Source organism: Cadophora gregata, assembly GCF_030347475.1.
Source record: "Cadophora gregata isolate MNR1 chromosome Unknown scaffold_5, whole genome shotgun sequence".
In the NCBI taxonomy this organism is placed as follows: Eukaryota; Fungi; Ascomycota; class Leotiomycetes; order Helotiales; family Ploettnerulaceae; genus Cadophora; species Cadophora gregata.
The window spans coordinates 517,783-541,894 of record NW_026695928.1 but is presented as its reverse complement, the minus strand read 5'-3'; the positions used below and the strand labels follow the sequence as shown (position 1 = coordinate 541,894).

Genomic DNA, 24,112 nt, shown 5'->3' with positions numbered 1-24,112 from the left:
AGGGAATGCTAGCTGCATGCCCTAGGAAGAACTTGCTCGACACGGCATTTCACATGCTGTATCGACTCGATAGTCGCTACAAAGATAAGAAGAACAGATATTGAAGTCCAAGACACGAGTAAGGAAAGTGTAAAATCTACTGCCGATATGGAGAGACAAAGAAAGCATCGATACCTGTATGACGGTCAATATGATCGTCAAGAGTCCTCGAGCTATCAATCTGCGGTGCTATCGGCAGCAAAGATGCAGCTGGCCGCTTCAAAGTTCAGTCCCCACAACAGCTGGGGGTCCTTCCCATGGTCTCTTCTCTGTAACGTACGCAAGGCTCTTATATTTCTACAATAAAGGAGCAAAATCCTTCTGCTTCATTATGCCCATGATCTGGTGATGCTCACAACGTCTCTCTCGGTGTTCCGTCCTCATACGAGACTCCAGCTGCACACTTCGTGAAGTGACTTTGTTTCCAGTGTTGACTTTCTCGTAAAGGCCCGATCGAATATTCAGCCGCTTCCCCTCGCCCTATCCACGCCTCCCCTAAAATAGCGACCACTCACCAAAGCCAATCCCAACGCCGGCCTCCAATCACCGCACCCGTATCTGGCTGAATTGCGTGGTGTTCTTGTCTGGCCACTTGTCATCCACCATTTTTGCCTTGGTGTCGGCCTATGACATCCCTTCCCGACGCTAGATACGCAGGGCTAGGCCACATCCGGGCGAGTCTGGCTGTTATCTTAGTCCAGGAGACTCGTACGCCTCTGTGCTAAACACCCCTACCCAGCCAACCTTACCTCACCCTCACTCCTCACCCTATCTCCAGTACAGTACCAAGTCTGCTCTTTTCTTCTCTCCACGTTCAACACATTCGTTCACCCCTCGAATCCATTCACCCTTGGGAAGTACAGGGCTGCACGGTCTTGAGCTTCTCCCAATTTATCCATTGTATTACAGTCGTCTTTGACGCCCACATTCGTTTCCCCATACCTCCAGACCCCCGAGCGACGAGCCGTTGCCCCCTGCGATCAATGCCTTCGCGATTATCCAGAACACTCCATTCTTGAATCGCCAACAACTGAAAGGCTTCCTCACTTCGCAACCTCCACGCTCTAGTAGCCTGCTAGTATCTCGCTCTCCTCATGGGTAAATGTACGTTGCGATGTTGCTGCAGCCTTCCCTCCAACTGCTGACCACTTTCTAGGGCGATGGGGCGTTATCCTGGACGCGGGTTCGTCAGGAACTCGAGTTTACATCTACAGATGGCTCAATGCCGCCAAAGCGAAACAGAAGGCCGACCCTGAAGACCTGCTAAGTCTGCCGAAGATAAAAACAAAATCGACGAAGAAGATCAAGCCGGGTGTATCGACGTTCGCGGACAGGCCGTACGATGTTGGTCCGGACCATTTAAAGGAGCTACTCGACCATGCTCTGAACATAATTCCCGAAGATCAGGTCAAGGACACACCCATATTCTTAATGGCGACTGCGGGTGTACGACTATTGGAACCGTTACAACAGAAGTCTCTCCTGAACGAGATTTGCGCTTATGCTCGGACCCATACCGATTTCTCTCTGCCAGATTGCGATTTACATATTCAGGTGATTCCAGGAGAGACGGAAGGCTTGTACGGATGGATTGCTGCAAATTACTTGCTGGGAGGCTTTAACGCACCAGAAAAGCACAATCATGGAAAGGGACACCATACCTATGGATTCCTGGATATGGGAGGTGCATCAGCACAGATTGCATTTGCTCCAAATGCCACGGAAGCCGAGAAGCACGCAAATGATCTCAAATTACTGCGGATGCGGACCTTGAATGGACAGTCCACAGAATACAAGGTCTTCACCACAACTTGGCTGGGATTTGGTGTAAACCAAGCTAGGGAACGTTACGTGGATGCTCTGATGGAAGCAACCTACACGAAAGCAGCACACGAACTCCCGGATCCATGCTTACCGTCTGGCCTCAAGACTACTTTGCACGGTCAAATCAGTGATGGTGCAGCAAGCAAGGATCCAGTTCTGGTTGGAACAGGCCGCTTCGACGAATGTCTAAGACAGACGTATCCTCTACTCGACAAAGATGCTCCTTGCGAAGATCTACCGTGCTTACTTCATGGCCAACATGTACCAGCTATCGACTTCGAGGTTAATCACTTTGTTGGTGTATCGGAATACTGGCATACCACCCACGAGATTTTCGAAATGGCACACAAGGATGCGGCTTATGACTTCGCAGCATACCAGGCTCTAGTAAAAGAATTTTGTAGTGAGGAATGGCACGATATTGAGGATGGTGTCACTGCTGGAAAATGGGGCAAGAAAGTGGATGAGAGAACCGCTCAAGAAGTATGCTTCAAGGCGTCCTGGTTGATCAACGTTCTCCATGAAGGTATTGGCATACCGAGAGTTGGGATTGAGAAAGGGACACCTGCTGGATATAACAGGACCAAAGAGGTGGCCAGTCATGCAAAGAACAAGGGGTTCCTAGATCCTTTCCAAGCAGTGAATACCATCGATGGGATGGAAGTTAGTTGGACGCTGGGAAAGATGGTTCTTTATGCAGCAGGACAAATACCGCCATCTTCAGCAAATGCTGGACCAGTAGGATTTGGTAGCAACCTGAACGCCAATGACTTCCAAGAAGCCGGCTCCAACTCCAATCCGATCCCTATCGGCGAAGACGATTCATGGACCGAAGCCGCAGAAGAAATCTCAGAGACTGTCCACTCACGAACCACACCCGGCTTCTTCCTCTTCATGATCATCCTCATCCTCATCGGATTCATCTTCCGCAAACGCGACAGACGCATGAGAGTCTACAGAGGCTTCAACAATCTCCGCCGCAATCGCCGACCAGGCAGTCCTCGCAAAGGCGGCCGTGGATTCTTCAGCTCCAGCAAGCTATTTGGTCGCAGCTCAGCCAACTACGAACGAGTCCTCGAAGACGGCGAAGCAGCTGGCGAGTTCGAACTTGGTGACGTGGATTCTGATGATAATGAACATTCGGATAGCAGTGGAGAATCTCGAATCGGACGGACTTCTGGCTTGGCTACACCGAAGATGAATGTCGTGAGCTTCGACTCGAGTAATTACTTCGAGAATGCACCGGCTGAAGGTGTTGGCCTGGGACTGAACCACGTCGGCACAGTCAATGCTTTCGATAGAGCGGGCTTGGTAGTCAGGACGGAGAGTCGCGAGCGGTTGGGCCCGAATCTGCAGATGTTAGGCGCGGGGAGGAGGAGTAGAGCGGGGAGTCCGACTAGGATGAAGAGTCCGTTAATGATGCCTCTGGAGGAGGTTTGATGGCTATACAATACAATACAATACACGCACAGACACGAACCATTTCTGGAACCGGAACCGGATCCAGTACATGACTACAAACCGGAGATTGTAGCCGGGATACAGAAATGGATCGGAATGGAAACAAGAACACACCTACCTACCTAATAATTAGCGCGGCGCATATGTTTTGGATACTGGACTGGACTGAACCGGACCTGGCGTTTATGAAGGAAGGACGGGTCGCCCATGGTGGGAGGCGCGATTTTTTCCTACTTATTCCCTTTTTTTTTTGCTCGAACTGTTCGCTGGGCAGTGGAGATGACTGGATGGCGTTTCAAAGGTCTTGATGAATCGATTTGAGGGGGCGAGGATGTGAGGATGTGGTTTCTTTGTGTTGAGCTGAATGGCCTGGATGAGTAGCAGGCAAGCTTTTGTTCGCTTGTGTGGGGATGTGTATACACAGATGAACATTGTGGGAGTGAATGATTGAGAGAGTGAGTGAACGAGGAATGGGCACGGAGAAAATAGAAGAGTAGAGTAGTAAAGGGAAGAACGAAGAAATGAAAGAGTGCTGAATAAAATTCAAATTCAAGAACCTTGTCCTCGTCTGTCTATCTTCCTTCACTTATTTTCAGATGCTGTAAGTGTTTGTAAACACGCTTTCTATTTCGCTTTGAGGGGTGTTGAGATGGAGACTCGCTGTAATTGTACTCCATAATGCTCCGAGCTTGACTTGAATCTTTCCCTCCTGCGTTGCATCTACATATCGACCGCTATGGTAACTAAATGTCTGGTCTCCTTGTCTTGCTACTTAGTACATTGCGCTTCATTGCAGTCCTCAAATGCTTCCGTTTCCGATATCTCGATTCCCTTCCCAGCTCGCTTCAATCTCTCGTCTCTAATCCAGCTGTCTATCCCCCAGCGGTTCCTTCTTTCAGTAGCTGTCATCACTGACCATACCATTTCTTCCTCCATCTCTTTCTCCCTCTCTAGCTACCTCACTTCCTACCTCCAAAAGGTCAATACCCGCCCATATCATTACAATCCAGTCCGGCCCACACGAATTCGACTCTTTCTCACTCTCACTCTCACTTACTCCCTCCCCGAATCTCAATCCCCATCACTCCTCTCCAAAAACCCAGGATCGCTCCTCACCCTTCCCTCAAACTTCCTCCACCACTCCTCAAACGCCTTCAGCGGCACGACCTCCACGCCACCATTAACATTCCCACTGAAACTAGCCAGGAAATTAAATGCGTTCTTGATGATCCGCTGCGCTAGTAACAGCGTATTTGGTTTCTTGACGCTGTTGTTGTTGTTTCCTCCTGCTGCTGAGTTGGCGAGAACGAGCGCGGAGGAGGTGGTGGAGGGCTGGGATTGGGATTGGAGAGCGGCCATTTGAGAGGATACTGAGTCGGCGCTTTCGAGGGATATGCCGAGTGTGATTTCTCCTCCTCCTCCGACAGCAGTAGCAGGAGAGGTTTCGTCGGCGTCCATATCTACCTCTGCAATTCCTCCTCCACCACCAGCACTCTGGGAAGACGAAGCGTTGCCCAACCCAGAGATCTTGAATACAGCGCTCTCTTTCCCGGGGCCGATACCACCCAGAAACTTGAATGTTGGTGGAGGGGGTTGCGAGGAGGGAGGATTGGTGGGTGGAGTGGGGAGGGAGATGTAGACTGCTGCTGCGGTGGAGGGGGGGAGGGTTATGCCGGGGAGGAGGAATACGACTTTTTGAGAGGGTGTGGTGTTAGCTTTGGTTCTGTTGGTCTGTGAATAGAGGAGGGAAAGTAATAAGAAAACGAGAGGGAGAGATTTACCGATATGTGAGAATGGCTTGGGTCCGGTGGGAAGGACGTAAACAAACGAGGTCGGTGAAGGTGCGGATGTTGGGCGGGTTATGCAGGGTGCGCCGGTGGGTATTACGCCAAAGAGCTGTGGGAGGGGCTCTGCCATGTTGATGGCAGATGTATGAGGTGCCAAAGAATGATTTGACAGGAAGCTAGGAGAATGACAGTGAAGAGGGTTGGTGGGAGGACGGTAGGCGCAAGTAGGAGGACAAACGGGTTGTTCGGTGGGATAGAGGTTAGGATTGGCTGAAGATGGAATGGGTATGAATCTTAGTTTGTAAATCTTAAAAGTAGATGTGATCGATCAAATAGGAAAGATATTCCTGCTGGTTAAGGAACGGAAGTTCGGTGATCCTCGAATGTTGTTGATTGTTCCACAGGATTGGAGAAGAATCCCTTGGAAGAGGTGGGGTGAGATGAGCTCTGGTGGGGTTGATTCTTGGCATCAAATCCATGGAACCACAGACGTCGGAACGACTGGGCAATACTGGATTTCTACTCACAGCACTAAACACTTTGGTCACTTTGATCAAAAGAAACGACAATGACGAAGAGTAATCTGGACTTGGTTGACGAGTGTGATGTGTAAGTCAATGGTCACCTTTCATACCCTGGAGCAGAGAAAATGGCGGGGTAATTCTGCCTTCCTACCTTCCTACCTCTTGAGCTTTTGATCTGTTACCTACATCCTGTTACATCCCTTGGTAGATATTCCTTTAAACTCTTCCTGTCTTAAAAATTCATAGCCCTCTCTTTATCTCAAGCTTTCTTACACCTCAAGTCCTTCCACATCCCTGCTAACCTCCACCAGATTCCCCTACCCGTCCAACCCAGAACATACCAAGCTCCTCTCAACCCTCTATACACTCATCTCCCCCTCCGGTGTACCAATAGGCTACCTTACCGAACCCGTCTTTAATGCCCTCGCCAAAACCCCCATAAAAATCAAAGGCGAGCTCGAAGTCTCCCGTACACACCGCACCATCCTCGCCTTCCAACACCCCACAGAAACAGAACGCAGCGCCGCCGTAGCAGCCACTGCCTCTCACTGGCGCAATAACTCCACCTTCGACGTGCTAATAGGGTGGAGAGACGAACTATACCCTGTGTACGGACCCGCAAATGAATTGCTATTCAGTGTCGAAAGGTCAGCGAGTTGTCTATTCGGCGTAGTCACTTATGGCGTGCATTTGACGGCGTATGTGCGTGTCCCAGAAGAGGAAGCCAGCTATGGGATCAAACTCTGGGTTCCTAGACGGTCGAAGACGAAACAGACGTACCCGAGCATGTTAGATAATACTGTTGCGGGAGGGATGGCTACCGGCGAATCACCGCTGGAGTGTGTGATTAGGGAATGTGATGAGGAAGCTTCCCTACCTGAGGAGATCGTGAGAAAGAATGTCAAGGAGCATGGGACGGTCACGTATTGCTACATTCGGGAGGCTAGAGCGGGAGGGGAAACGGGACTGGTGCAGCCGGAATGTCAGTATATATATGACTTGGACCTGCCGGCTGATGTGGTTTGTAAACCGAATGATAGTGAAGTGGAAGAATTCTATTTGTGGACTGTGGAGGAAGTTCAGGCTGCGCTGGGGAGGGGAGAGTTTAAGCCGAATTGTTCGTTGGTCATGTTGGATTTCTTTGTTAGGTGGGGGGTGTTGACGAAGGAGAATGAAAAGGATTATGAGGAGATTGTAAGGAGGCTGCACAGGGAGCTAGAATTTCCAGGGCCACATAGGAAGGACTGAGTTGATTATTGAGGGAGTGTAGAGTGGTCGACTCGCAGTTGTATGCTGGTATTAGGAACTCATGATGCACGGCGTTGGATAGAGAGATATTTCGATTTGGTGTCAGTTTTTATATTCAGAGGTATCTATCTCCCAGACTGCCAAACGCCCGAGAAACCATGCTTTACCTATCCTTAACGCCTCATGGTACTTTTGACCAGATTCCTGCATGGACAAGGGTGCCAGATATCTTAAGAAACGAACCGGTTCCAGGGTTGAAAATTGCTGCTTCTCCGACTAATACCATGGTCAGGATATTATGACATGGAGGCCGCCGAGAAATAGGCAGACACATGTCAAGCCATATGCATAATATGCAGATATAGATTCCTCACAGACCAAATCCAAACCCTCGATTATATGCGAGAAATAGGCATAGTTGCTTCGACGGATATCCGAATCTCCAGGAAGAAAGGCTGATCAGAAAAGTGACGTCGAAAAGTCTAATGGTGGTACATTTGGGGCATGTCTACTTCTTGACAAGAAGATAGACATAGTCGACTCGAAGCGGCGTAAGCTTCTTATATGGACCCTCAAGAGCCATCAACATCCCACCAAATGAGACATAAGCCTTGCTATAACATTGTCAGTCCATCCATGTACAGCACCCCACATCTAGGTAAAACTCACATCGTGTTCCCATCATTCCCATCCTCAAACTTGTAGATCTTGCCATGGCAAACATAATCAAACATATCCGCCAACGTCGTCTCCCCACCCGGTCCATTCCGACTGACATCTCTCCATCCCTTCCCATCATCCTTCGATCCATCCAACGAGAGCGAGTTCGCCAGCACGACGTGCAGATTGTCGCCCACGGAGCATGGGTACAGTTCGGTGTTGATGTCCAGTGTCATGACGGTTTGCGAGTCGCCTGATGTTCCTCCAATGCGCGCGACGCGGTCATATTTGCTTTGGTCAAAGGTCGTCACTGTGAAGTGTTCATCAAAGAGTTGGGAGTCGCCGCCGGTGGCCATCTTGTTATCCTGAGCTCCTTCTTTGCGTTAATGTTGCTTTGTCTGAGCCTGGACCTTGTAAAGCTCTGAACTTGTAGAACTCTTGTATTCAGAAGGATCGCGGACTCGAGCGTATCAAAGGGTTTGGGGAAGTGCGCGCGCGGAGCTGGTGTTGTGATCGACAAATATTGGGAGGTTCTTCGCAGATGCGAAGAATTTGATTAAGTTGGGGAGGTTGGTATTTGTGAAAAGATTGGGAGGAAGAGGCGGTGTTGGAAGTTCTCGTGAAGGTGATCGGAGACCTTTCGTCTCTTTTGGGTAGGTATGTGGAGGGAGTGGGCAAGCTGAGTGCGGAGGGGTAGCAGTTGATGTCCAAGCAGTTTTTTCGCGCTCGCTTCAGGCCTGTGTGGAGAATATGAGGGATGGACTTCGAGATCGATAATGGGGTAATTATGGACGGATTTTACCACAATAAAATTTGGAAGCTGTAGCAGGCCAGACTCGAATATCTTCTCAATGCGTCTATAACTCTTTATGTCTTTTGTACTCTGATAATTGGTCACAAAGCCGCATGGTAAAAATCTCGAAGTCGGAATCGGCGATATTTTCCTCCGTGGTCTACTTCGCCCCTGCAACGCCTGCCGAGTAAATAATTAGCCGACTCTCACTTACTCTGAATCATTTCTGGTATACTAAAACGCAAAAAATGTCGTTCAGAAAAAGGAGTGTTGTCCCTCAATCTGGAGGCTCAGCAACAAATCAGACAACTGCAAAACAGACTCTACCACAAGGCGTAAGGCCTTCGCCTTTGGATGGACGTTTGACCACTTCAACAGGAACACATTCACTGGACTCGTTATTATCTGGTCACGCGGGTCTCGCCTTGGGTACATCTTTGTTTATTGAAGAGAACGGTACTACTGACTTCGCTGGGGCATTATTAAGATACTATGCAGCTGAAGGGGTTGTTCAAGGTCACCATGTCCACGTGCTAGGGATGAATGAGGCTTGGGGGAGAGAATTGCCTGGACTTGGAGTGGAAGATGGGTCGAAGAAGGCCGAGACGCGCCAAAATGATGAGAAGATGAAGATCGCTTGGAGATATGAGAGATTAGGTGAATTTGGAGCCGGCGCAAGAGGTAAGTCGTGACCAGTTGGGATTATGGAAGGATTCTGTTCTGACTTGCAACAGACCGGAATGCGCCACAGTCGAGACCGGCATCCGACTCTTCAAGTACAGCAGTCTTTTGCCATGATTTTGATTTGAGCAAACGGCTTATATTACCTTCTCCCTCAAACATGAAGTTTGCCTCATTATCCATGAGATCTAAACTCGATTTCAAGGACACGGAGAGCACGATATCTCCTTTCACAGCTTTCCTGACCCATCTTACTTCCCAGATATCTAACGCGCCAACTACGGCCATCCACCGCATCATCATTCCTAACATCCTTTCTCCTGCAATCTATCCGGCGGAAGCTGCTAAACCTGAGCATCTCCTCCAATTTCTTCATGCTCTGAGAGCATTACTTCGACTGTACCCAACTCAATTAACTGCTATCATAACGCTTCCTCTAAGTCTTTATCCTCGGAGTACAGGCTTAACACGCTGGATGGAACTTCTCAGTGACGGAGTGCTAGAGCTGGCACCATTTCCATCAACAGCAGTGGCAATAAAATCCAATCCTACATCAACTATCCAAGAGGAACCTCCACAGGGAATGCTAAAGGTTCATCGTCAGCCCATATTCCACGAGAAGGGCGGTGGAGAAACTAGCGGGTTCGAAAATGATTTGGCGTTCACTCTCAGCAGAAGAAAGGGCTTGGTTATTAAGCCTTTCAGTTTACCTCCAGTCGAAGGAGACTCGGAAGCACAACAAGGCGGGCTGGAGCACGATCATGGGAAGGCGACAAAGGTTGATATCGAGTTTTGACCTGGAACATGGAGGAAATGGCGTTTGGAGATTTGGTACAGCTGGGAAAAGCATTGGTCATCAGCTGATGGGTGGGAGGTGGTGACTTGCTTCGGAGGCATGAAAGGCCTAAATTCGATAGATTCAGACCGGTATGAGAGTATTGTATAGGCAAGTGAATAGATGCTACCGGCGTACGGAGACAGAATCCAAAGAGCTACGAGGGCTTTCGCCGAGCATATCATCCATCTCAATTTGATTCCATGAACCTTGTCCATTTGAGGTGACGGTCCTGAGGTAATTCCGATCAAATAATGCCCTTCGAGGGTTGATTGACACATTGGAAACTCGCATCCTGAATGAATCTCCCAAACATGAAGATACAATCAGCCAGGCTGTTTGATGTTAGCGCAGTTCAGAGCTTTCCCCCAAAAAAGCCTGCTGAAAGGGGTCACATGCCTACGAATAGGACCAGTGGAACGACCATCAGCAAAGCCAACAGCCAGAGAGAAGCCATATCTATTGACTAGAGATATTGGTCAGACTGGAATATTTGGATAAATTTTTCTTTCCAAACTTGACTTTGGCGGGTTCAGAAGCTGTTTTGACGAATTGTCCTCCACACTCCCAGCTGGCTTCCTTTGCGTGTAAGCTTGTCCAGGAAGCGGCCGCTTGGACAGTGCGCCGCTACTTATACACTAGCGCCAAAAACCCACCTTTCACCACTTCAAAAACTTCACGAGAGCTCCAACTCTTTCCCTCCCACAACAATTCTCCCTTCAACGCGCGATACTCAGTTCGCAAATTGACTGTTGATGACAGTCTGCGCTACAATGGCTTGCATGCCAGGCGATTCGTACATTGCTATCACACGACCTACTGTTTACTAATTTAGAAATGGTGAGTCCCATCTGGATTTCTCTTCCCCATCCCGCTCCTGATGATTTCTATCACAACAGTTCTTCGGCGATCTCCTGAGCCACTGAACAAACATGCATCACCATCTGAAGCACTGCAAGCTATCTAACATAGCTATGATCTATCAGCATGGTGCGGACGCTGACTTGCAATAGCACAGGAAATCTTTGACATCTATTCGATTCCACCGAGGTCATGCGCTTTGAAGCAGACCCGAAGGACCTGAGCGTACACATACCGGGGCTTGGGAGGGTAGGCTAGGAGAAGACATTGCTGAGTTCATGCTCTTTAGTCGCCCTCCTGCACAACATATGGTCAGTACTCTTTACTTCTCAATCCCTCCTTGATCTACCCCGTTTTCCTGATGAGAAAAAATAATCAGTTCTGCTTCTGAACTACACTGTTGATAACCCAAAATACCAAAAACCTTCTGAAAAACATTCAAACTTCATCAAATTGTTTCTGCCCATTCGACGTAGCAAGCTTACTGACATTGAATAGCCCCATGGGAAATAGTTCTAGTCTCAACATACGATTACCCTCTAACCAAAGGTACGTTCCGTTGGCATTTCTTTCAGCCTTTCGCCCTGATGACAACAGCTTATCCATTCCATGAATGCGTCTTGGCCGAGCTCCTCCCTCGTACAGGACCAGTCAATTTATTGATTGGGATGATATGTTGTGGGGTTGTGAGCTTCAGAGCTTCAGCAATCTACAGTGCGTCTTGTAGTGTAGAGAGCTGTCGCCGGCCGAGGTTCTTGATTAAACTGGCTTATCTGAGCAACACCATTATGTCTTTGTACATTTGAGTATCCTGTTACAGCACATGCTGACTTGGATTCAGGAATGATCACTTGGCATTTGTTCATAGAATGAACTGCTCAAGGCGGTGGAACGTAACGAACCGAAATATATAGTATATATTAGAAATGATTGTCCAAATGATATTGCTTTACGACGTGTCTGTTTCGTCCCATCTTGAAATTCAATGTGAAATCCTCTTGATACCCATGACATGTCACAATGTAATGCTTGAAGGCCAGATCCTGCCCCACAGTGCATCGAACTTGGGCATTTTCACTGGTTGAAGCAGGTACATTAAATCTCCGAAAATATCTGTATCGCTACGGGTCTCATATCCAACTTGCTCCTCAATAAAGACTGAAACGGTGAAAAAAGACAAGATCATTATTGTAGTTTCCCAGTACCTCAGGTATAACTTGTTACCACCATAAAAACAAGTGGGATCATCGTAGTCGTCCTCCTTCTAGAAGTCCCATCAGCGCGTTTGTTTCAAGATGCCAGGCTATTTTAAGCGAAAACGGCGGCTGCTCCCCTAATGTAATGCCTAAGAATAATTCAGACCAAGTATCTCGTTTCCGCCTTATGCCAGCGCTAAAATACGAACTGTACCTTTGTACACCACCTCAGTGCACGACAGAGGAGGCTTGATTGACAAGTTTGTCGCGAGAACCTGCCTTACGATAAGAAGCTCGTACTCATCCCTGTCGATGTTACGGTCAGGGGTTGATTACGAGTGTCTGCCATCGCGAATCTCCCATCTGGCAAACTCGCTCCCTCCGAAAATTCCTTGCCCTCAATCGTCACCAAAGTCACTCTTTTGACGATGCTTCCCAGGCATCATGCGAGCAATGGATACCCAAGGCACAAGAGCGAGAAGGAGGTCTATTCAATATCCCCACACAGGTACGAATACATTCGAGATGTCCCCAATTCCGCAACGTGGAATCTTTGAGAGATCTGCCCCTGATGGCTGTACGAAATCTCGACAACATACTAATACTTGATCTCTTCAGATTCCAGCCTCGAACAACTCCCGCAGCGATCCGTCGTCGGCGACAGCTCATATTTCGGTTCTCTGTCTGCATGATAATTTTCCTCATCTTCATCTTCATATGGCCCGGCGCCTCCATATTTCCCATTCTCTCACTGGGCTTTCTGTCGTCAGGAGAAGATTTCCAATTGGAAACTGTACGATATTACGATCTTACGAATGTTCAGGGGACGGCTAGGGGTTGGGAGAGGGAAGAGCGGATACTCCTTTGTGCCCCTTTGCGCGACGCCGAGTCCCATCTTCGAATGTTCTTTGGACATCTACGAAACTTCACATATCCTCACCACCTGATAGATCTGGCTTTCCTGGTCTCTGACTCGAAGGATCAGACCTTGCCCCTGCTGTCACAATTGCTAGAGGAACTACAAGCCGATGAAGACCCGAAGCAGCCATTTGGAGAGGTGTCCATTATTGAGAAGGATTTTGGGCAGAAGGTTAACCAGGATGTTGAAAGTCGTCATGGTTTCGCTGCTCAAGCAAGCAGAAGAAAACTGATGGCTCAGGCACGCAATTGGCTGTTAAGTGCTGCTCTGCGACCTTACCACAGCTGGGTTTACTGGCGAGACGTGGATGTTGAGACTGCACCTTTCACTATTCTCGAGGATCTGATGCGACACAACAAGGATGTGATTGTACCAAGTAAGTACAGCACAACATATCGTTAAGGACGGAAGACCTGGATGCTAACAAACCACTTCAGATGTTTGGCGACCCCTTCCGGACTGGCTTGGCGGCGAACAACCCTATGATTTGAACTCATGGCAAGAGTCTGAAACAGCTCTGGCATTAGCAGATACACTGGACGAGGATGCAGTCATTGTTGAGGGATATGCTGAATACGCCACCTGGAGACCCCATCTTGCCTACCTTCGAGACCCATACGGCGACCCTGATATGGAGATGGATATCGATGGTGTTGGAGGTGTTAGTATCCTGGCAAAGGCGAAGGTTTTTCGCTCTGGTGTCCACTTCCCAGCCTTCAGTTTTGAGAAGCATGCCGAAACGGAAGGATTTGGAAAGGTTTGCTCATCTCCACAATTCGAAGATGATTGCTAATTTCAAGTAGATGGCTAAGCGCATGCAATTTTCTGTCGTTGGATTGCCTCACTACACCATTTGGCATTTGTACGAACCTAGTGTTGACGATATTCGTCATATGGAGGTAAGAGATCCTGGTCTGTCAGTAAGACGTGATATTGACTTTCATAGGAAATGGAGAAAGAGCGTGTAGCACATGAAGCCGAAGAAAAGGAGCGTGCCGATCGAATGAAGAAGATTAAGGATCAATTTGCGGACCCAAACAGTCAGTGGGAGAAGGACAAGACCGATATCCAAAACGAGGCACTGAAGGAAAAGAAAGAGAAGGAGAAAGCGGAGGCTGAAGCCACCTCGAAGGCCGAACCAGCAGCTGCTGCAAAACCAGAGACTAAACCAGACGCAAAGGTTGAGACGAAGGCCGAGGCGAAAGCTGAATCTAAAGCCGAGACCAAGGACGACTCCAAGCCTGCAGCGAAAGTAGCTACTACGCAGGATACACCGGCAAAGGCACAATAACGACACAAGGTAGAACTTCCCCCTTTCTGACCTCCGGACCGCTATTGACATCACTAGGCTGCCGGAGAAGGACTTCGACGAGTGTAGTACACACTCTGTTATTGTCTTTGTCGGCCTTAATTAGAGGAGATATTGACTTCAGCTCAGCTGTATGATTATATTTACAGCGGATGACACTGCCTTCAAACGTGGCGAGGAATTCGGCGCAGGTTCGGGATTGCATAGGCTATTCATCTGAGGATGATATCGGCATTCTTGTCATAAATGGGAGCACTTGTTCAGCCAAGTCCACTTCTCTAAGTAATTTGGGACGGGAGTTATGTAAAAGTATAGACGGCGCAATGAGACCATATTGAACACAACCACATAGTGGCATCATATTCTGAAGAAGCAAACTCCTATCTATTCCATCTAAGCTCGCCACACCTCGTACAAAAGACATAGGGGCAAGATTGGCGGAAATGGCTGGTCACGTGTGGCCGGCAAGGCTCAAGGACACGGTTGAGTCCGTCATGCGGCTCGGGGATTTAGACGTCTTGGGATTTATATTCGTACCATCAGGGGAGATCCATAGCACGACAAAATTTCCTGTCGGTTGCTACCTGCCGACTGCTTAGATTGGAAAGCCAATTCTGTTAATTCATAATTTCGAAGCTGGATCCATGCTGCGCCAGTCTATAAGCACATTATGAACAATGATGTTGTCGCCGTGAATTCGCAAGCATCTGGACACATAAATTATTCGCCAGCTTCCTCTGTACATGATTTCGACACTACCTCGATTCTCGAAGCAAGCAGGTATACTGAGCGAGTACCGCGATATAACGGCGCCATGGGTACCTCAAGGAAAGCTTCCATTTCCGTGGCGGTTGACCCTGTCGCCCTGATTACGACAGAATGTATCACTGTTACTTCCGCTATGCGAAAGCATGCTCGATGGGCGCATTCTTCAGTATCTGCTATCCTCGGGGGAAGCTCCACTCCCATGAGTCCAAGTCTGCAGAGCTCCAGACCTTCAACGCCACGAGATGAGCCTGGGAGGACGAAAGGGAACAAGAACAGGCCCTCTACAGGGCTTGCAGATGGAGACGATGGAGGTCTGGCGAATAGATGGGGGCTTCGAGGCAAGAAAGGGAAGAGCATGCAGGATAATCCTCTAATGGCTGGCTTTGGACGATTGAGGCGCGAACTTACGGGCTGTAAAGGTAATGAGTGCTTCATACCTGGAAGTTACATATGTTAATGAAAGGCAGATATACACAAATTCGATACCCCGTCGTTACTGCATCCTTTTCTACAGGTCATTCAAGCTTCTGCGACCTCCGCCCCGATCACCTCCCTCGCCCTTGTGGCCATCACGAAATTCTTCTCTTACAATCTCATAAGCCCCGACTCCCCACGCCTGGCCCTTGCTATGCAGACTTTATCTGCAGCCATTACGCATTGCCGGTTCGAAGCCAGTGACTCTGCGGCAGACGAGATCGTGTTATTACGGATATTGAAGCTCATGGAGGGAATGCTGTCTGGGCCAGGAGGGGACCTACTGAGCGACGAGAGTGTCTGTGAAATGATGGAAACTGGATTAAGCATGTGTTGTCAGGCCAGACTTTCGGAGCTGCTTCGACGCTCTGCCGAGATTTCTATGGTAAAGATGACCCAGGTGATCTTCGAAAGGTTAAAACATCTAGAGATTGAGGCTGGGGACGATCTAGAGGCCCTGGACGAGAAGACAAAGGAGGACATGGATACTGTGAAGATGGACCCATCAGCAAACAGCAATGAGGCTATCAAGTCCTCACTCGCAGCTCCGCCGACAGACTCTAGGCCATCATCAAGTTTTGATAAAGCTAGGAGTGGACATCTGACTTCTGGTTCAACATCAATGGACATTGGGTCTGAAATTGGAGTTGGTCCAGCTTCAGAAACTTCTGATGAGGCACCTATCAAGCCGTACTCGTTACCTTCAATACGGGAGCTTTTCCGAGTTCTTGTGGATTTGCTGGATCCCCATGATCGCCAACACGCGGATGCGATGAGAGTCATGGCTCTGCGAATTATCGATGTAGCTCTGGAAGTTGCAGGCCCTTCTATTGGGAAGCATCCATCGTTAGCAACTCTTGCAGAAGATCGACTCTGCAGGTACTTGTTTCAACTCGTCCGATCAGACAATATGGCCATTCTACACGAGTCGCTTATTGTTGCCGGGACGCTTCTGGCAACTTGCAGAGGTGTTCTGAAGCTGCAGCAAGAGCTGTTCCTATCCTACTTGGTTGCTTGTTTACATCCACGTGTCGAGATACCAAGAGAGCCGGGAATCGACCCATCCCTGTACGCTGGTGTTCCGCAAGCTCCAAAACTCGTTAAGCCACCACCTTCGCAATCAAGTAGTGGGCGATCGACTCCTGTTCCCGTGAAAGACCGCCAAAAACTTGGTATGGAAGGTGGCTCGCGAAAACCAGATGCCAGAGAAGCAATGGTAGAAAGTGTTGGTGCTCTTGCTCGGATACCGAGCTACATGGTTGAGCTGTTCATCAACTACGATTGTGAAATCGATCGAAGTGACCTATGCGAAGATATGGTGGGACTTCTATCTCGGAATGCGATCCCGGATTCAGCGACGTGGAGCACGACCTCTGTTCCGCCACTATGTCTAGATGCGCTTTTAGGCTACATCCAATTCATTGCGGATAGACTCGATGATGAGCCTCGATTCGAGGACTACCCGGATCAGTCGGTTCTCCGTGAAAAGCGTAGGAGAAAGAAGATCATCATCCAAGGAGCTCAGAAATTCAATGAAAGCCCCAAAGCTGGTCTTGCGTACCTCAACAAGCATGGGATTATTGACAATCTGCAAGACGCCAAGCAGATTGCGACTTTTTTGAAAGGTACTGCCCGGATATCGAAGAAGATGTTTGGAGAGTTCATTTCGAAGAAGGGCAATGAGCCCATCCTGGAAGCATTCATTGACACCTTCAACTTCGATGACAAGCGAGTGGACGAAGCGCTTCGAGAAGTTGTGGAGAGCTGTCGTCTGCCTGGAGAATCTGCCTTGATTGAGCGCATCGTCACAGTATTTGCAGAGCATTACTTCAAAAGCAAGATTCCAGAACCGATGGCAAATCCAGATGCCATCTTCGTTCTCACTTACGCCATTCTGATGTTGAACACGGACAGCTACAATCCCAATCTCAAAAACAGCTCTCGCATGACCGTCGAGCAATTTGGAAACAATTTACGAGGTGTCAATGGCGGCAACAACTTCGAACCCGCCTACATCCAGAGTATTTACGACTCTATCAAGGCAAACGAAATCATTCTCCCGGACGAGCATGATAATAAACATGCTTTCGACTATGCTTGGAAAGAGCTGTTGTTGAAAACTGAGTCTGCAGGAAGTTTGATTGTCTGTGACACGAACATCTACGATGCGGATATGTTCGCAGCAACCTGGAAACCTGTTGTTGCGACACTGTCGTATGTGTTCATGTCTGCAAGCGACGACGCTGTCTTCTCGAGAGTCATAACTGGATTTGACCAATGTGCTCGCATTGCTGCTAAGTACGGCCTTACTGAGGCTGTGGATCAGGTAGTGTACTGCTTGAGTTACATCACCTCATTGGCTACTGAGTCGCCTTCGAACACTGCGCTCAACACCGAGATTCAGGTTGGCGAGAACAGTGTTATGGTTAGCGAGCTGGCAGTGAAGTTTGGTCGTGACTTCAAGGCACAGCTCGCAACTGTTGTTCTCTTCCGAGTGGTCACTGGCAGTGAAGCTATTATTAACGAAAGCTGGAAACATGTAAGTCTTCCTCGTGCCATCCAGTCCTTCCAAAGCTGACGATATCAGATTGTTCGCATCTGGGTTAATCTCTTCGTCAATTCTCTGATACCGCCATTCTTTGCGCCAAATCGGATCGATATATCTTCCATACCGCTACAAACGCCATCTCAGATAATTGATCGTGGCCAGAAGGCCAGCGATACTGGTCTCTTCTCGGCTTTCACTTCGTATATTTCTAGCTATGCCGCCGATGACCCACCAGAGCCTTCTGATGAAGAGCTGGAGAGCACGCTATGTACAGTTGATTGTGTCAATGCTTGTTATATGGGGGACGTTTTTGCCAATGTTGTGTAAGCTTTGGAGTATTTTTTTTGGGAGCCATGCTGACAATTCGAAGCAACATGCCTATAGAGTCTTTGAAGCCACTCATTCAAGCACTGCTTGCTCAGCTGCCTGATGATCCCACTTCGATAGTCATCAGTGTCAAATCAGAGACGGATACAGTGGCGCCAACCAATGGCCAGAAATCTGCTAATGACGGACCTGTATATGATCCTGCAATGGTCTACATACTAGAACTTTGCACAGTGCTCGCTCTCCGGGATAAGGAGACCGTGGCGGCTCTGGGTGCAGATGTGGCCGAAGCATTGCAGAATGTTATGCGACATGTTGGAAGTTACCATAATATCATGATCTCCAGGACTATGTTCTATCTGCTTCATCTCTTGCACGCTAGCTACGTAAGTTTTCATGCTTTCTGTATCTAGACTTTGACTGACTTGGACAGGAACACGACTTCCTGCGGGTCCCGGTTGTTCTTCATACAGTCTCAAGCTTCAAGAAGGATCTTCTTGAAAAGTCAGCACCATTGGTTCTCCAAGGATTGACTCAATGTATAAAAGAGCCTGGTCCGTTGAGAAATGAAATCATGACATCGCCTGATTTCTGGGTTATTCTCCGCAACCTTACAGGTAATGCACAATCTGCACCGACTGTGTTCGAGATATTGGAGGGTGTAGCCATTGGATCACCTCCAACGATAATGGCCGATAACTACGAGTCCGCTGTCAAGCTGTTGAACGATTTTGCTTCGGCTGGAAGTGTTGGAGCGACAATTGAGCAAAAGCAGGACAAGCGAGTCCGCCGAGGGCAGCAACAAGCTAAACAGCCCAAACCTCAACCACAGCCACAGTATGTTCTTGCCTATCTCTATAGATCCCATAATGCTAATATTTTCTCCAGAGTCGATGCTGCCGTTGCAAGAGGCGTCAAAGCTATCACTATAATCTTCTCTCTCACAAACCGGATCCCAGTTCTCATGCAGCAATCACATCTCGAAAGCAAAGAAGCCTGGGCCGCTTACTGGTCGCCTATCTTCCGTGCCCTGACAACGCAATGCACCAACCCCTGCCGCGAAGTCAGACACCAAGCCTTCTCATCTCTCCAACGCTCACTCCTTTCACCAGAGCTAACAACAGGCGAACACGAAGAATGGACTGCCATCTTCGGAGAAGTCCTGTTCCCCCTCATCTTGCGCTTACTGAAACCCGAAGTCTACTCGTCCGATCCTGTTGGTATGAGTGAGACGAGAGTGCAGGCTGCTACGCTGCTCAGCAAGATCTTCCTGCATTATTTGACCTTGCTTTCCAAGTGGGATGGGATGTTGGATCTTTGGCTGAAGATCCTGGATATTATGGATAGGCTGATGAATAGCGGGCAGGGTGATAGCTTGGTATGTCTCTTTCTCCCCCCTTATCACCAAGAAAATCACAGAGTTAACAGCCACGTAGGAAGAAGCCGTTCTCGAGTCACTCAAGAACATACTCCTCGTGATGTCAAGCAGCTCTTTCCTCGTCCCGCCTAGCAAAGACCCCTCGCAAGAAAAGCTGTGGGTTGAAACATGGAAGCGCATCGATCGCTTCTTGCCTGATCTTAGGAAGGATCTGGGCCTAGATGCGCCTAAGGAGGTAGTGGAGAAGGAAAAGCCCGTGGAGAAAGAGAAAGAAGTCGCGCTTGCGGATAGGCCGAAGGAAGAGGTCGCTGCTGGAGCGGAGTAGAGTTTAGTGAATGTGGAAATCTCATTGGACTGCAACGCAGAAATACGGAGCTGGAAGATGAGGAGCAGGAGCTGTATAATATTGTTCATCTGGTCTGGTCTGATTGTACAAACAAAAAGCGTAGGATCTCTCGGTCAACTTTGCTGGGTCGAGACGGAATCTTGAGAAGGATATGGAAGCATGAGTGTGGACGGAGAAAGAGGAGAGATGAGAGATGACGAGGATTAGGAGAGTGAGAAGGAGAGAAAAGAAAGGAACAGAGGACGAACCGCTACTCCATCAGCATGTTACGACAAAGATAGCATGAGTGATTGGGCTGTGGATAATTGATAGAGAGGGGGGTAAATCTTGTATAGAATGGATGAATGGTTTGGTATGAATGACTGTTGGCTGGGTTGACTTGAGTCTTCTTGTTTTGTGGTGCAGTGACCTGAAAGTAGCTTGGATTGGGCTTGGGATGATATTGGTGGCTGGCAAGTGCCTTCGCTTGCTTATCATGTGTTTTGGCGATTTGGTTTGTCCTCGTTCAATGACAGATGAGACAAGCAGAGTCACTTATCCCTTATTGCGTCCGTTCACGTTCGTATAAAAGCGAAATGTGGTCTCTATGACTGTCAAAGAAGCTTCTGCATTCCTTTACTTGGCCTTTCATGAAGTCCACATTGCTGTCGCGATATTAGAGTTGACTTATGGTGCTCTCCTGCATTGTTCTTCTCTCGTTCTTATCCTATGCTGCAAGTAAGCTGTCTGGCATACGCATTTTACAGTCTGCTACGGCCATAATCCCTATCAGCGTTGATGTTGTTTTCACTGGATAGCGGACTGTGAACATCTTGCGGCCGATTTTGTTTTTGAAATAGATAAAATAAACAGCCTTGATGGTGGACGACAGTACATGACCATAGCCAATTCCGCCGTGTTCAAATCGTCAGGCATTCAAAGTGCAATAAAGTGCTTTCCGCCTACTTAGATTGCCTGTTATTATCAAATATGCACCAACGCCAGTGCTGAGTTGTCAGAACATCTCTCTTCGTCTCAGCCTCGTCAGCAATTGCGGATTCAGCAACGTGCATTACTCCGCTTCTCCGGCATCACATCTGTCAAACCATTACGCATCCTTAGCTTTATCTTTGAGCCACTTACATGGTCATGCGCACCACTTCGCATATCCTCGCCCGATTGTACTCAGCCCGATAACTTCTTTTTCACACATTATCACTTGTTGCTTTTCTGATATAGCATACCCTCTTGTTCCTCAAACAAGCTCTGATCGTCATCTCTCAACAGGCTACTCCTGGGGCTGCTCGAGACACAAATGTTGACTTAGCTCCTGCAGCAGCGTAAGAAATCCTCGAAAGCTTCAGTGCAGCGACCACTCGTGTACATATACTAGGTGTACAAAGCCACGCAAAGAAGGTGCGGCGGTTTGCGAGTCACACCTTTGCCGAATGCAAGGTTGTTCGTCACCATGCCAGAGTAGCCCGGGATCGCAAGCATGCGCGAGCCATACATGTCAAGCTGAGACATGCAGAAGCATCCAAATGGCATTAAACCGAAAGTTTTGCAAGCGCCACTGTTGTCAATGGACCTATACCCCTTGTCCCGAAACAGTGATAGGTGGCGCTCGGTTTTGTTACCAGCCCAAATGCCCGGCTCCGGGATGTATATCCTGCTGCCGTGTAGTAGGAGAGTATTGTGACGCCTGCCGATGTTACTATCCCGACTGTCCAGAGCCTTCCTCAGAAGGCGGAGGCTATTGTAGCGAGCACACGTGCTGTTCGGTGGGTTGCACCCTGCCAGTTCTGGAAGAGTCCGACTATCAATTCTGCAATTCCCATACTTGTCACTGGCCTGAAACCGGGTACAGATGTGCTTCAGGTGTCGAAAGCGGAACTTCTTGCTGTAAAAGCCACACTTGCTTTGTGCAGGGCTGTCCCGAGGCTCGCTTGAAAGAAGGTCGATGCTGTGACAAGCATACCTGCTCTTCCGATTATTGCTACAACTACGCAGATTCTGAAGATGGTACCAGATGTGGAACGCACAATACCCAAGCACGAATCTCACTCGTTACCACCAAATCTTCCCGCAAAATTCAACGTACCGGCACGCAATATGACAGAGCTCACGTCTATGGTCGTGGTTATCTGGAAGGCGTCTCTCACGGTATCAATATAAGCCCGCAAGATCACGAAATTGCCCAGAAACTGTTCGGTAACTTGAGTATATATGGATCCTCGGATCAAGATCCTGCTCGTAGAGCAATGGAAGACTTGGTGAGTGGTGCCATCAAAAGAGGAGGTCGCAGAATTGAGCAGGCCTTGCCTGTATGCGCTGATGCTGCTGTACAAGAGATTGAGTACGATATTGGCAAAAGTGGACATGATAATTTGGAAACTTGAGCGTCGAACAAGAAGGATCGGCAAGATATTATTGTAATCAAGCAATTTCGGGAATGTGTCTGAAAAGCGTGGTTGGCGAACTTTCTGGCGCACTGCTTTCCTTTGACAGTATATGTTTGCTACTATCAATTCTAAAATGAGTAATGAAATCTTCAATTTGCTTCTGTTTATTATGCATTATCTTCATCTCTGCAACTTTTCAACAACTCGACAGAAAGAGGGCCGACGTATTGTTCTGTCAGCTTGGGAGCATTCAGAGCAATGACTTGAATAGATATACGTGATCACAGGGAACGATTTGAACTTCTTTCAAAAGATCTCACTGAGATCCAATACCATGCGTATTCCGGTGGTTGCGGGGGTGAATGGGCGCAGGTTCATTGTTCCGGTGAGTGTACCCCGTTTTACTTCTCTCTTAATTCAGCTCAACAATACGACCGCTACCTGTTGTCAGTCAATGCTATTGTGTTCGGCTCAGTCGCCATATACTTGATTGAATCTTCTCCTATATATTTGTCGTCCTTTTTCTTCCTCGACACCATTTCGCCCAACAATCTCGCAAGACCAAGAGATCAACACCAAGAGATCAACACTATCAACCAGACACCGAACAAACTCTAATCTCCAACTTCAACTTAAAGTGAATCCATTCTTCGCCCTCCCCAAAGGCAAGAATATCATGGAGATCTCTAGCATAAAGATTCCAGCTTCCGCCGAGACCGATACCAACGCCACCGCATCCAGTCCAGCTTCGAAGAAGGCTCGTACCACGGCATCAAAGACCACGAAAGTAGCAAAACCCAAGAAGGGCCCAGCGTGCGCAGCTTGCGGTAAGAAGAAGATTAAGGTAAGTTACCATTATTTAATTATTCGCAACTCTTAGTGGCTAAAGAGATCAATAGTGCGCGCATCGACTTGAGCTGGGCTCAGTCACGAAGCAACCATCCGCTCTCCCAACGCCAGAGCTCACCAAAAAGCAAATTAAGCCAACATCTTCCGTCAACACCTTATAATCTAGTCCAACCACAGCCACCAGTCACAGCACAACCTCCGAGGCCATTGAGGCAGCCAAGAACTCTTCTTCAGGAGCACCAAGGCTCCGGAACCTCGACGAGGACGGCAATTCCACGCCAGAATCCCGCCAGCGTATTTGGAAAGACCGCCAAAAGTGTACCCTACTATTCAACGAAGACAACTGGTACCGACAACCAAAGTGGGCAAGTCGCGTCTTCGGAGGCTGGGACCTCGTCGACGAGCTGCTCCTCCACGCGGGAGCGCCAAGAACTGGAGAATCCTCAGCAGGTAAAATACCCACGCCCAGCCTTTCGATTGGTGAAACAATTTCAAGCATGAGCTCCTACATTGACCCACCACAGAGCTTCGATAAGCGAAATCTGGAAACCTCCCTTCCCGAGCCACTCAATGCACCGCTGGCGTCAGTTCTTGATGGTTGTCTTAAGGCTAGGAATCTAGGAAATGATAGTCGACTTTTAGACCCCTTCACCGATAATACTGCATCTAAAGATCTTAAAACGAATATCAAAGTGACCAGCTGTACCGAAAATCCCGCTACTTCTATCACAAATGCTGAGAAGGAATGGCTGAAGAAGACCGAATATTGGATAGCAGAGGCGTATGCACTTGTCCATGATGAGAGCCCATCTTGTGAAGATTGAAAGAGTAGACTTGTGGTACAATAGCAGAAAGAGAGAGAATGAGGGCCAGACGTAAGCCTCTTGGATGTTGCAGAAGTCAC

General features: G+C 48.4%; 9 protein-coding genes across 10 annotated transcripts; 7 read left to right on the top strand and 2 right to left on the bottom strand.

Annotated features, from left to right (window-relative positions):
* Window positions 1-1,133: 1,133 nt before the first annotated feature.
* Window positions 1,134-3,303, top strand: YND1 (Golgi apyrase; the record flags this gene model as incomplete). The annotated part of the gene is made up of 2 exons (XM_058504574.1): window positions 1,134-1,143; window positions 1,196-3,303. The coding sequence occupies 2 exons, from the start codon at window positions 1,134-1,136 to the stop codon at window positions 3,301-3,303; spliced, it is 2,118 nt and encodes a 705-aa protein (XP_058359130.1).
* Window positions 3,304-3,886: 583 nt separating this feature from the next.
* Window positions 3,887-5,617, bottom strand: ONS95_010979 (uncharacterized protein). The gene has a single exon (XM_058504573.1). It carries the CDS (start codon window positions 5,239-5,241, stop codon window positions 4,396-4,398), a length of 846 nt encoding a protein of 281 aa, XP_058359129.1. The 5' UTR covers window positions 5,242-5,617; the 3' UTR covers window positions 3,887-4,395.
* Window positions 5,618-6,971, top strand: ONS95_010978 (uncharacterized protein). Of its 2 annotated transcripts, none has more exons than XM_058504571.1 (2): window positions 5,618-5,720; window positions 5,947-6,971. In XM_058504571.1, the coding sequence occupies exons 1-2, from the start codon at window positions 5,680-5,682 to the stop codon at window positions 6,881-6,883; spliced, it is 978 nt and encodes a 325-aa protein (XP_058359127.1). In that variant the 5' UTR covers window positions 5,618-5,679; the 3' UTR covers window positions 6,884-6,971. The 2 variants fall into 2 exon arrangements, with proteins under 2 accessions (XP_058359127.1, XP_058359128.1); XM_058504572.1 differs by having other exon boundaries at window positions 5,618-5,768.
* Window positions 6,972-7,548: 577 nt separating this feature from the next.
* Window positions 7,549-7,899, bottom strand: RPB8 (DNA-directed RNA polymerases I, II, and III subunit RPABC3; the record flags this gene model as incomplete). Its single annotated transcript, XM_058504570.1, has 1 exon — window positions 7,549-7,899. The coding sequence occupies one exon, from the start codon at window positions 7,897-7,899 to the stop codon at window positions 7,549-7,551; it is 351 nt and encodes a 116-aa protein (XP_058359126.1).
* Window positions 7,900-8,584: 685 nt separating this feature from the next.
* On the top strand, window positions 8,585-9,813 carry ONS95_010976 (uncharacterized protein; the record flags this gene model as incomplete). The annotated part of the gene is made up of 2 exons (XM_058504569.1): window positions 8,585-9,017; window positions 9,071-9,813. 2 exons carry the CDS (start codon window positions 8,585-8,587, stop codon window positions 9,811-9,813), a joined length of 1,176 nt encoding a protein of 391 aa, XP_058359125.1.
* Window positions 9,814-12,337: 2,524 nt separating this feature from the next.
* ANP1 (Mannan polymerase II complex anp1 subunit) lies at window positions 12,338-14,119 on the top strand (the record flags this gene model as incomplete). The annotated part of the gene is made up of 5 exons (XM_058504568.1): window positions 12,338-12,417; window positions 12,528-13,204; window positions 13,266-13,585; window positions 13,632-13,727; window positions 13,775-14,119. The coding sequence occupies 5 exons, from the start codon at window positions 12,338-12,340 to the stop codon at window positions 14,117-14,119; spliced, it is 1,518 nt and encodes a 505-aa protein (XP_058359124.1).
* A 688-nt stretch (window positions 14,120-14,807) lies between these two features.
* Window positions 14,808-19,957, top strand: GEA2 (GDP/GTP exchange factor for ARF; the record flags this gene model as incomplete). The annotated part of the gene is made up of 7 exons (XM_058504567.1): window positions 14,808-15,324; window positions 15,373-17,918; window positions 17,967-18,250; window positions 18,298-18,640; window positions 18,688-19,091; window positions 19,143-19,632; window positions 19,691-19,957. 7 exons carry the CDS (start codon window positions 14,808-14,810, stop codon window positions 19,955-19,957), a joined length of 4,851 nt encoding a protein of 1,616 aa, XP_058359123.1.
* A 3,078-nt stretch (window positions 19,958-23,035) lies between these two features.
* ONS95_010973 (uncharacterized protein) lies at window positions 23,036-23,369 on the top strand (the record flags this gene model as incomplete). Its single annotated transcript, XM_058504566.1, has 2 exons — window positions 23,036-23,203; window positions 23,259-23,369. The coding sequence occupies 2 exons, from the start codon at window positions 23,036-23,038 to the stop codon at window positions 23,367-23,369; spliced, it is 279 nt and encodes a 92-aa protein (XP_058359122.1).
* Window positions 23,370-23,705: 336 nt separating this feature from the next.
* ONS95_010972 (uncharacterized protein) lies at window positions 23,706-24,032 on the top strand (the record flags this gene model as incomplete). Its single annotated transcript, XM_058504565.1, has 1 exon — window positions 23,706-24,032. One exon carries the CDS (start codon window positions 23,706-23,708, stop codon window positions 24,030-24,032), a length of 327 nt encoding a protein of 108 aa, XP_058359121.1.
* Window positions 24,033-24,112: the final 80 nt, after the last annotated feature.

What these genes read in the sequence shown, in the direction of transcription:
- ONS95_010979 (XM_058504573.1), bottom strand. Translation starts at nt 5,241, where the DNA reads ATGGCAGAGCCCCTCCCACAGCTCTTTGGCGTAATACCCACCGGCGCA.
- ONS95_010978 (XM_058504571.1), top strand. Translation starts at nt 5,680, where the DNA reads ATGACGAAGAGTAATCTGGACTTGGTTGACGAGTGTGATGT. An exon ending in TTGGTTGACGAGTGTGATGT is followed by an intron (nt 5,721 to 5,946) that starts GTAAGTCAATGG and finishes AACCTCCACCAG; the next exon opens with ATTCCCCTACCCGTCCAACC.